The sequence below is a fragment of the Calidris pugnax genome, unplaced genomic scaffold, assembly GCF_001431845.1.
Source record: "Calidris pugnax isolate Ruff unplaced genomic scaffold, ASM143184v1 scaffold20, whole genome shotgun sequence".
NCBI classification, from domain to species: domain Eukaryota; kingdom Metazoa; phylum Chordata; class Aves; order Charadriiformes; family Scolopacidae; genus Calidris; species Calidris pugnax.
In genome coordinates this window covers 29,534,890-29,546,085 of record NW_015094510.1, presented here as the reverse complement: position 1 = coordinate 29,546,085, position 11,196 = coordinate 29,534,890, and the positions used below count along the sequence as shown (strand labels likewise).

The window sequence follows — 11,196 nt, the reverse complement described above, 5'->3', positions numbered from 1 at the left end:
GAGTGCATCAGACCCAGCCTCCATAAAGCAGTCTGCAGTGACCACTGGGGGTATTTCCAGTACTCTGCTTTATCTATCACCATCTTCATCCACCTTCCCTCTTGCTAAATGTTTGATCTTCATCCCTCTCCATTTTTTTATTCCAAATACTTGCCTCTTCCTCTGTATGTGTGTGGTTTCCCCCTTGTTTTAAAACTTCCCAGTCTGGAAAGGTCGCTCATTATTTAAAATCAAAGGCCCTTCTTTTGAGCAGGTGTCCAAAAGCTCTCCCTTTCCAATTGAGGAGGAACCGACTTCATGCGTATGTCCTGACTTCGGTGACATTTACCTGGTCAAAATCTTGCCCTTAGGCTTTGCTGTCGGCATCCCAGGTTGGTAAATCAAGCAATTAAAATTTAAGATTGCAGATTAGTATTTAAAGATATGACATTTAAATACAAATTACCATGAAATGACTGCAATTTTGGTATGAAAAAAGCAAGCCATAAAATTGATGTATTAAACTCTGTAATTTTCTCTAAATTTTATGTTGAAACTGTATTTTCAATGATTTATGATGATACTTAATTTCACCATTCAGTATTTTCCAAAAGGTTTTGTATAACCAAAGGATGCATCATTTCCCTAGGAGGCTGAATAGTTGTTAGAAGAAATAATTGCTTACATACTGCTCTATTCACATTTGGAGAAGTGTTCAAATTTCTGAAACAATTCAGAAATGGTTCAGATTTATCCATTTATTTTTCCTCAGAACCTTTAATGCTCTTGGGGGCATCATTCCCAAGATGTCCAATGTAAAACACATCTCATTACCCTGGTGGTTAAGTCATTCATCTGGAGTAAAAGATGAAGAGAGAGGTGCTGGTATCAAGCAGCAGCGTTAAATACCTGTCAAAACAGGAGTCCACACCTGCTCCTTTCTGGCCAAGCATTTCTTACAGAGAAGACCATAGGAAGGTTCTCTGACCTGGCTTGGTCCTTCTGGTCACTACCTCTGGCACGACTGGTGGTGTTGCCCCTTGCTCCTACTCACCCTGTTTGGCAGTCAGAAGAGTTACCTAGAAAGCTGGTCACCTCAGGATACGGTGAGCAAGACACCAAAGTTATCCCACCACCTGGGTAAATGCTGCATGCACGAGGCAAACCCGACAAGCTTCCTAAATTCTGCCTCTCTCATAGTTTAAAAGGAAAAGATAAATAATTTCTCCGAATCACAGGAGGCTTTTTTTAATAAATTTGTTTGATACATATCAGGGAGCTTAAAGTTTGTCACTTTTATTTCAGGGTATTAGGTTTGCATGGCAAGATTTTGGTAGTGGGGGGCACTGCAGAGGTGGCTTCTGTGAGAAGCTGCTAGAAACTTCCCCCATGTCTGATAGAGCCCATAGAGATAGACAGGAGGGGGAGGGGGTGCTCCAGGTGCCGGTGCAGAGATTCCCCTGCAGCCCATGGTGAAGAACATGGTGATGCAGGTTGTCCCCCTGTAGCCCATGGATGTCCATGGTAGACCAGATATCCCTCTGCAGTCTGTGGAGGATCCCACGCCAGAGTAAGTTCATGTGCAGGGGTCACAACCCCATAGGAAGCCCATGCTGAAGCAGGCTGCTTGCAAGACCTGTGGACCCACGAAGCAAGGAGCCCACACTGGAGCAACTTTGCTGGTAGGACTTGTGACCCTGTGGGGGACCCATACTGGAGCAGTCTGTTCCTGAAGGACTGTGTCCCATGGAAGGGACCCATGCTGGAGCAGTTCATGAAGAACTGCAGCCCGGGGAAGGACTCATGTTGGAGAAGTTCGTGGAAAACTGTATCCCGTGGGAGGGACCTCCAATGCTGGAGCAGAGGAAGAGTGTGAGGACTTCTACCCCTGAGAAGGAAGGAGCAGCAGAGACAATGTTTGATGAACTGACCACAACCCCCATTCCCTGTCCCCCTCTGGGATGAGGTAGAAAAAATTGGGAGTGAAGTTGAGCCGGGAATGAGAAAAGTATATGGGGAAGATGGTGGAAAATTTAGTTTGTTTCTCATTATCCTACTCTGAATCCTATTGGCCATAAATTTAATTTATTTCCCCAACTTGAGTCTGTTTTGCCCGTGACATTGATTGGTGAGTGATTTCTCCCTGTCCATTTCTCAACCCACCAGCCTTTCACTGTATTTCCCCCACCCATCCAGCTGAGCAACAGAGCAAGAGCAGAGTGGTGGGCACCTGCGATCCACCCAGGGTCAACCCACTTCATTCAGGAAGAACAATCTCAGATACACTTTCCCCTGGGGCATTTCTGTCTAGCTGATTCATCTCCGTCCTTTTTCCGTTCTCAAGTGCTGCTTGGTTTAAGTCCTATTCCGAGATGCCTCACCTGTGATTTACCACACAGGGAATACAGGCACCAGCAACTTTTTTTTAAATATCCAGGTTTCTCTTCAGATACAGCTCTGTTTCTCTGTGAAGAAACAGTCTCAAGAGCAATTTTGGATTATAGTAATCAAATCTATTTCCACTGTAGAAGCACACTTATTTCAGTAATAAAACCCCAACATTTTCCTTACAGAATAAAAGTAATCCTGTAGTGGTATAAATATATTTACTTGCACAAGAATACATGTAAGTCACTCAACATATATTCAGATCTAGTATTTTCATAGTCCTAAGTTTCAAATGGAGTCAGCAAAAGATAGTTACTTGCAGAAAGAAGAAAAACGTAAAGTCTGGCTCAGTTGGGATGTAAACATATATGAAATAATAGAAAGCTCCCTTGATGTGGTTTATTATTTAAATGAATACATTGCTTATGAAAAATACTGACAGCCTTCAGCACTGACCATTTCTGTTTATCTAATTAAAACATACTGTATGGTGTCAGCCACAGAGGCCTCTTCTGGCTGCCTCATGGACACGACCTCAGTGCTGGCCAGGCAGAAGTAACATGAAGAACGCTCGTGTTCAGGCTCAGTGCTCCTCAGCCTGCCCTGAGCCTCTGCAGCTCCGTTCCCCAGACACCCACCACCACCTGCTGTCTTTCGAGGAACAAACCAGGTCAAGGAATTTACTTCAGGGGGTCATCACAGACTCATCAGGCAGCATGCCCCATCAATCAGTGCATCCCTATGCTATACTAAGACAGGTGCTATGTTATTCCATAATGACCTGGTACAACCAACAGTCCAGCTTACGGCAGGTACGGGTGATGTGTACCTTTATCTGGTAGGAATACTTCATACAAAAGGAACAATACTATTTTCTGCTCTCCCATTCAAGCCATGGAACAAAAGTACACACAACTGCAGTACTTTCACTTTTAAATAATTCTTGAACTCTTTCCAATTGTAGGGGTGGAAAAAACACAAAAAGGGGAAATAAAGTTTAATGAATCAATCACATCATGATTCCGTGTTACTGTGTTCTGTCTAACTTATACTTACTGTGTGGGCTATCATCAGCACCAGGCCCTCACAACATATGGCCATTTATTCTGATCCTTCATTACTGTTAGTACAGGGGAGGACAACAAACTAATACAACATGATACTGAAGACAATAGAACATAACACTTAGTTCTGATACACTGAAAAGCAATTTCACACATAAGCTCATTTATGTAGGCACACTGACAGACTGAGCACCATTCTATTGTCTTTTTTTTTTTCAGTTTAACATCAGCATTCAACTCTGAACAGAAGAACGTTAAGCCTCCAGGAGAGTTTCAGTGTTAAGAAGAGAACTACCTCTATTTTACAAACATCAAAACACTAACATTGATACTTCAGTCGAAAAGTTCACTGCAAGTGACCCTCTCTCTGAATTCGAAGGCGCTCCTTCTCCACTTGCAAGCGTTCTTTCTCAATCTGAAGCTTCTCTGACTCAAACTTTAGGAACTGCAGCCTCTCTAACTGCAAACGTTCTTTTTCAAGTTTTAACTTTTCAGTTTCTAGATCCAGAGGTTGCACGATGGGTTTTTCTGTCTGGGCGAGGTCATTTTCCAGGGCAGGCTTTTCAGCATGCAGGGTCTCTAGCCTGAGCTTCTCCCATTCGATCTGAAGTCGCTCTTTCTCAATCTGAAGTCTCTCACGCTCCAAGTCAACGTGTCGCAACCGCTCTTTTTCGATTTGCAGGCGCTCCTTCTCCACTTGCAGCCTTTCGGCTTCAATGTCCAGTCGCTGCTTCTCCAGCTCCACCTTCTGCTTCTCCAGATTTATAAGCAAGTGGGAATCTTCATAGGCTAGCCTAGCTTGAACAGAGCTCAGATTTCCAAACTCTTCGATGTGGGGGAAGTCTGGTAGGTCGTTTTCCTTTCTGGAATCTGGCAGAACTGATGATAAAATTTCTTCTTCTTCCTCAATAGGAAACTGCAGAGAGGAATGTGACAGACAAGAATTACATTCCAGTCTTTATGCCAGAATAAATTTTTTTACACGCAATTTGACTGAAAAGAACATCCTGGGTTTTTTAATCTTAAAATCTTCTCAGAACTGTTTAACTCACATACTGTGAAATAACCAGGTTACATCAAAAGACTGTTTTCTACCATTACACAGGTAGAGAAACACACTTTATCTGCAAGTTAATATCTGGTAATGAAAAATGGAAAAATCAGCTTGTCAGTAGACATGCAAGAACACACACAAAATACTGCACAATAGCTATTACATAGCATTCAGAACCACTGATAGAAAACAGGATCAAAAAAGCATACGCTGTTCTTACTTTTCATATAGCTGGGTGACATTTACATAAGCCACTAGGAATTTCTTGTGACTAATTATTTATCAGAGCAGCTGGACCCATAGGCCACATACTATGTGAGGTAACCCAGCCTTCATTAACTTGAGGATTTCTTGTCTAAAAAACACTGACATTTTCCATATGCTCCTAACCCTTCACACTATATTAAATGGGTTAATAAACAGGACTTCATTAACCAATTTTGTATTATCACATTTGCTGTGATGCAGACGACGAGGTTGTTAGGACCATTGTCTCCCACTAAATATGCTGTAAAAGAAAGGCAAACTGAGGAAGACACAGATTCAGAAAATCTTAAGGTAATGAGAGCCACTGTCAGCCCTCTAGCACTAGAGCAGAGAGATGCTGTTCTTCAGTTGTCAGACAGCAGTCTCATATCATTTAACAGCTCACACTGATTTTTTCCCAGCACACATCTCAACTGAGCTAAGACAGGAGTTGTTTCCTCCCCCCCCCCAAAAAAAACCCCAAACCAAAACTGTTTGAGTACCCCTTTTTGAGATGACAACTATACATCTGTTCAGGCACAACAAAACTATCCAGTCGACTTCACTCCAGCTGGCTGCTGACCTCAGGGCAGCCACAGTACTACCAGGAGTAACAACCTGTCTGCAGGATCCACAGCTACTTGTCAAATTTACACAAGAATCATGACAGAGAGGGATGGCTGACTTATTCAGGTAATATTTTCATCTCCTGTGGATTCATTTTAAGAAATGCAAGCGTACTCTATTTCTTTCTGTACCTGCAGATAACAGATACTTTCATTTGCTAGAGGTGCCTTTCTCTTCTCCATTCAGCTTAAGTATTAAAATAACCAGTTTCCTTCATCCTACTGACTGAACTAATCCTTAGCTATGGCACATACAAATGGAAAATATATGTGCAAATACATATTCAAACTTGAGGGATACCAATTTAGTCATCAGCATCCAAGGCCTTTCACACAATTGCAAGTTGCTAGATTTGAATACCATCTCTCTGAAACATATTTGTTTCTACAGTTTCTTTAATTCACACATTCAGAAAAAACAGAAACAGATGCTATAAAGAAACACAGCAAAAAGCCTCATGCTGAAATAAGATGAAGGCCATATTGCATATAACTAATGTATGTCAGTCACTCACTTCAAAATTCTGTGGATCCTCCTCTTCTACTTTGATTTCTGTTAAAGATCCACCGGCTTCTCTGAAGTCAGTGATATTCTGCCATTCAAAACTAGATTCAATTGCAAATCCCATTTTCTCATCCATGTCTTCATTGAGAGAGTCATCTAAATTGGATGAAGGAAGGTGAAAGCCAGCACCTACTACTTTGATGTTTGCATTCAGACGTTTTCTCTTCATGAGTGCTCGCCAGTCAAGGTATCGCCTTTTCACTTCTGTCCCTGTTCTTTGCTCTCCTTCACCTACAGCATTTACACACTCTGCTATTTCCTCCCAAGCTTTCCTTTTCATCTCATTAATTGTTGTATTAAGTTGCTTTGAAAAGAGTACTTCTCTCCTTTTTCTGATTTCCTTAAGGAGAGTTTGAGTTTCCTGAACGCTAAAATTGCTTTTTCTTTTTCTTTTTAATTGTTTCATTTTTTCCAGCTTTAACCTAGTAATTTCACCACAGGAGACTACAGACATGATCTGAAACTAACCAGTTGTTAAACAACATTTAAAAGCCAATGAAAGCAGAGTTCTTGTGAAGTGAATTTTCTCTTCACTTTGAAGTATTTTCCTATTTGTCAGGCTTCCTAAGAGAAAAAGAGCAAACAACATAAATCTCTAAGGTATACACTGTATATTTTCATTTAATGAACTTGACTCCTAAGTCATCATTTAAAGAATGCATATTTTGAACTGATCATTCATTCGATAGAAGAAAACCCATTTTGTTAAACTCTGAATATAAAGTAGCTATAGGTACCTTCTCTAATCTCATTGAATTAGAAATCCGTTAACATATCCATGTCACAAACTGTTAAGGTTAAGTTGGTATTTCCATTACAAAAATACAGCTATTTTCCTCCAAGTCTTACGAGTTTTGCCAGTCAGGATTTGCTTAAGGCTGAAATTTGACAGACACATTTAAGTTTGAATGCTAAATTATTTCCAAAAGAAACTAAAATTGTTGTATCATTACCTCAAAAACATGAAATGCTTAGGGGATGGAAATTTCTGAGACATATTTTAGATGAGACACCATTTCCAGCCCTGTCCCTCACCCCAAAATAGATTAATTTGCAAAGTTGACATTTTAGAGGCTCTTCTTACTTATCTTAATCACAAAAAATAGAACCGGATAAGTTCTGCTGAGTGTCAGAAAATAACTACTAGTTCAAACAAACATTGTGCATTAGAGAGGTTTCAAATAGAAACAGATTTAGGAATAAGCCATTATGTGCCCGTGGTAAAGCCCTCCTCTATCCTTCTCACATTGCAAAACACCTCATGTCAGATGTGGTGGCAGGCTGAAAGCGTGTCCAGTCCTCTGCCTTCAGCAACAACTGGTCCTGTGCCTGATGCTGAAGAGAAAGCTACATCCCAGAACACACCTGACAGATTGTGCACAACTCTGTACAAAGAGTGGAAAGTTGGAGTGGGAAGAACAGGGGACTACTAATGCAGTGATGAATGTATCGTAAACCATATTAGCAAAAAAAACCCCTAAAAACCCCAAACCTAAAAACAGAGGCTTGAGAATAAAAAAATAATTCTTGGTCACAGACTGCTTGGTAATGGTTGAATTTAGGATTTATTTTGAACGTTCTTTTGTACCGTGTTACCTACCACCCTACTACTTGGGGTAAGTTTAAAAGGCTTTAAACCAAGTAGGCCAATGATTTACCACACAGTACTTACAGTTTCCAGCTGTTATGTTTGTTCACCATTAACCTAGTATAGAATTTTCATCCATCTGAAGCAAATGGCTTGCAGATTATATATTAGACTGTTATTGGCTAATGGACTTAATTCTTAAGTAACTTTCCCTCAGCTAGAAAGGATTTTAAAATGACAATCCAATTAAATCCTGTTACTCTCCTAAACTTGGTTTAAGCATATACATTACACAAAAATTTTCACTGTATCTGCTAGAATTATGTCATTTTTTCCTGAGACCTTTTATTTGCTATTTAAGCTTCTCCCTTAGCCCTCATTACTATGACTCTACCATGAAAAGATACTTGGGCTTTCAAGGAAGCAGCATCATACTTACTTGTCTTTCAGTAAAACAATTTATTTGGTACTTGCTGTACTTTTCAATCACAAATCACAGCGTCAGTGCTTTTCTATTATTATGGCAGCTGAATTTGTTGGGTTTTTTTGTTGTTTTTTTTTTAACTTTCAAAAAGCCACTGAATGGGTAAATTCTTCAGAAAAGTTACCTGCACACTGAACGAATTAAGAGCATTTTTAGAAGCTTCACCGTTAATAAGGCAATTAGTCTGGACTGACAAACATACAGATTGGACCAAGTACTCGTGTCTTCATGCTGGCTTTAGAAACATGCACATTTGCACTTACCTGTTCTCAGGGTTGGGAGCACATGTGAAAGATTCAGAGGTATCCATTTTGAGTTGATCTTCTAGGTAAAAAGAATTACAGAGTTCTTAAGTTGCACAAGAATTATAGTATTTCTGACTTGTTACTACCAAGAGACAGAACCTCCATTCATAAGGCCACACATTTTTACTGAAAACTGTAACATTTAACATTTGACTTTAAGCATCTACTTAAGTGACCATTCGAGTACTTTGCTAACTATGAAAAAACGGGTCAGACTTTCCAATGTACTTGCCAGTTGGATATGTCAAACTCTTGAAAGTACTAGTAGATTGTTAGTTGCCTCTTAAGGTACCTAAATATCAGACTTTTGCTGAATAATGGACATTGTAATCTCAAGATATACACTGGCCAAGTCCTTTAATTAGCCCCAGCTGGCATAAACAAGGTTCTAGTCGCTCCCCAAAAATAGGGAACCACAGGATTTTAGAGACTCATGGTCTCTCCGTTTACCCTGGCCCTCCTTAAGCTTTTCAGTGCTAACAGAGAAGGGTAAAGTGGGTACAATCACAAAAAAAAAGCCAAACAAAAATTTTTCAAATCAAATTTTCATCAGTGTTATTTTCTAACTATAACTCTACATGACTGCAGAAAACACAGACAGCCAAGCCTTCACCTTAGCTCCAGAGAAGGCTGAGAGTTAAAACACAGAAATGTCAGGTTATGCTGTGGGTCAGTCTCCCTGCTCCTCGCGCAGGTGCTGGGCATCACCTGTCTGATCTCCACAGCCACTCTTTGTGAAGTGCCTAATCTTGGGTTTGGCTTCTCAGCCATAAACCAAGCACATAACCTTTAAAACTTCTGGCATCCAATCCCTTATTATGTAAAGTTCTCTTATTTATTTTTTTTTTCCTACAACATGTCTGACACAAGGCTCTGAATTTCCCAGTAAAACAGTAGCAAAGCCTACCTATTTTAAAACACATGACTATGAACTTTCAACTGGCAAGGACATCTTATATTCTAACTCTTTTCTCTTTGAAAGCATATTGCCTCATTAAAGACAATTTCTTTCTTATTAATCTAAATTGGTTAGAACAATTAATTAACACCAATTAACAGTATACAGACTCCCAGAGTTAAATTAACTCCACAATGGGACCATTTACCATTCTGATACATTCACAAAAAGCATTGTTACCTAACTAAAGCTGAGGTTTGGGATATTGGGTTTCCTGACATTGTTGATGGTCTCCAGGATATTACTCTCTAATGCAGAAAACTGAACTCAATACATGCTCAAAGTATATACGGGACAGGAATAGTAATAAGCTAGGATTTGTACACATTCTATATAGAAAAAAATAGCACCCCATCACCATTTTGAAAAGCATGATTTGCAAAAACCCGACATACAGCATGCTTAAGTTCTGCTTTGATACAAGGTCTAAAACATGAAATGCATGCATTTGGGAAAAAAACACAGTAGACAGACATTACAGTTTTTCCAAAATCAGAACTATAACTGCTCTATATTATCTTGGTTTTTGTAGAGGATTCCACAGCAAATATTTGCTGAGTACACCAATTGGGAAGATGGGTGGTTCACCCTAGAAAAAGTATGTGGAGATAAGAGCAGAGGTGAGAAAAACCCTTTTGGTCAGATCAAGCCACTTACACCACTATGAAGGTAAGAGAAGACATCTGCAAGAAAAAGCTAAATCCTTCAAGTATGACCAAAAGTCCTTCTGGTACATGACCAAAGACATCAGTTACCTGACAGGGAACAGCTGCAGCCTGGTCAGTCAAGTGACCAAGAAATTCCTGGGAAATGAGAGAGGATGCAAACCTCCTACACAACCAGCCACGCACCCATCACAGACCAAGGTGCTGCTGGAAATGCAAAATGGATACTTTCACAGTCTGGGTAGAAATGCAAAGTGCTGGCAAAGAAACAATTCCAATCATATGATAATTGAAAGATTTAAAGATGAGAACATACAGCTAGGAGTTTGATGCAGCCCTGTCAGGCCAATGGCCAAGAAGGTCCTCATCACTGGACTAACGAAACATAAACAATTTGTCAGGACTGAAACAAACCAAGTATTGCAAAACTAAACTGAGCACTCCATAAACACACAGAACACACAAACACTGAATAACTCTGACATACATAATGACAGAGGCATACACATTCTGCCTGCGTCTTTGTGTCTCCGTTGCTCACAGCTTATTGTGTGAGCACGTGCTGAACCAACAAACAAAAAAAATCCATGCATACATGAGGACTGCAGGATTTGTGTTAGCATCAAATTTTAATTATTCTCCAGAAAAATAATGAATTCTTCTAAGTATGATACCCTGGTGGTTTGCCCTTTTCTGTTTTTTTAATCTTTCAAAGCTTATGATTGAAGAAAAAACAAAAAACACCACCTTTCAATCAGGAGGACCTGCTATTTACATTGCTTTAAATAAAATTTGAGAGTCTGAGGATCTCTACATGATACTAAAGCCTGGGGCTTTCTGGAGAACTTCACATGCGATTGGTAATGGGTGGCTTCAGTGGCATGGAGCAACTCATGCCCTCGTACCAAGGTCTGGGTGCTGCCTCACACGGGTCACCAAACGGACAGCAGGGCTTGAGCACCTGAAAAAGGCAAGCGCTAAAAGGAACCACCACCACCTAAAAACACAATTTATGGAAGCAGAGAGGAGGTCCCGGGGATGGAAAGCAGCTGCGGATTCGGGCTGTTCCCCTTCCCCTACCACAGCAAGGGCCATAGACGGGAGGAAGCCTCCCCCCCGCAGCAGGGAGCCGGGAGCTCTGGAGGGGGGAAGGCGGCGCAGCCCCCAGGCCGGGGCCGGCCCAGCCCGCGGCTCCGTCCCGCTCCCACAGAAGCCCCACGCAGCGGGGCGAGGAAAGGCAACAAAGGCTGGGGAGGGCACGGCAGGCTGCCCCG

The 11,196-nt window shown here is 40.9% G+C and overlaps 1 protein-coding gene across 5 annotated transcripts in view; it reads right to left on the bottom strand.

Moving 5' to 3' along the window:
* Positions 1-2,568: 2,568 nt before the first annotated feature.
* The window catches only part of MSANTD4 (Myb/SANT-like DNA-binding domain containing 4 with coiled-coils), an 8,946-nt gene continuing 318 nt past the window's right edge, over positions 2,569-11,196 (bottom strand). For 2 of the 5 annotated variants that reach the window (XM_014966150.1, XM_014966151.1), the window contains exons 2-4: positions 8,258-8,318; positions 5,873-6,486; positions 2,569-4,347 (exon numbers count right to left, since the gene is read on the bottom strand). In XM_014966150.1, coding sequence (XP_014821636.1) covers positions 3,778-4,347; positions 5,873-6,376 — 1,074 coding nt within the window. In that variant the 5' untranslated portion in view covers positions 6,377-6,486; positions 8,258-8,318 and the 3' untranslated portion in view covers positions 2,569-3,777. Of the gene's footprint in view, positions 4,348-5,872; positions 6,487-8,257; positions 8,319-10,012; positions 10,391-10,827; positions 10,884-11,196 lie in introns of those variants that run through there. The other 3 variants (XM_014966153.1, XM_014966154.1, XM_014966155.1) reach the window with 3 other exon arrangements.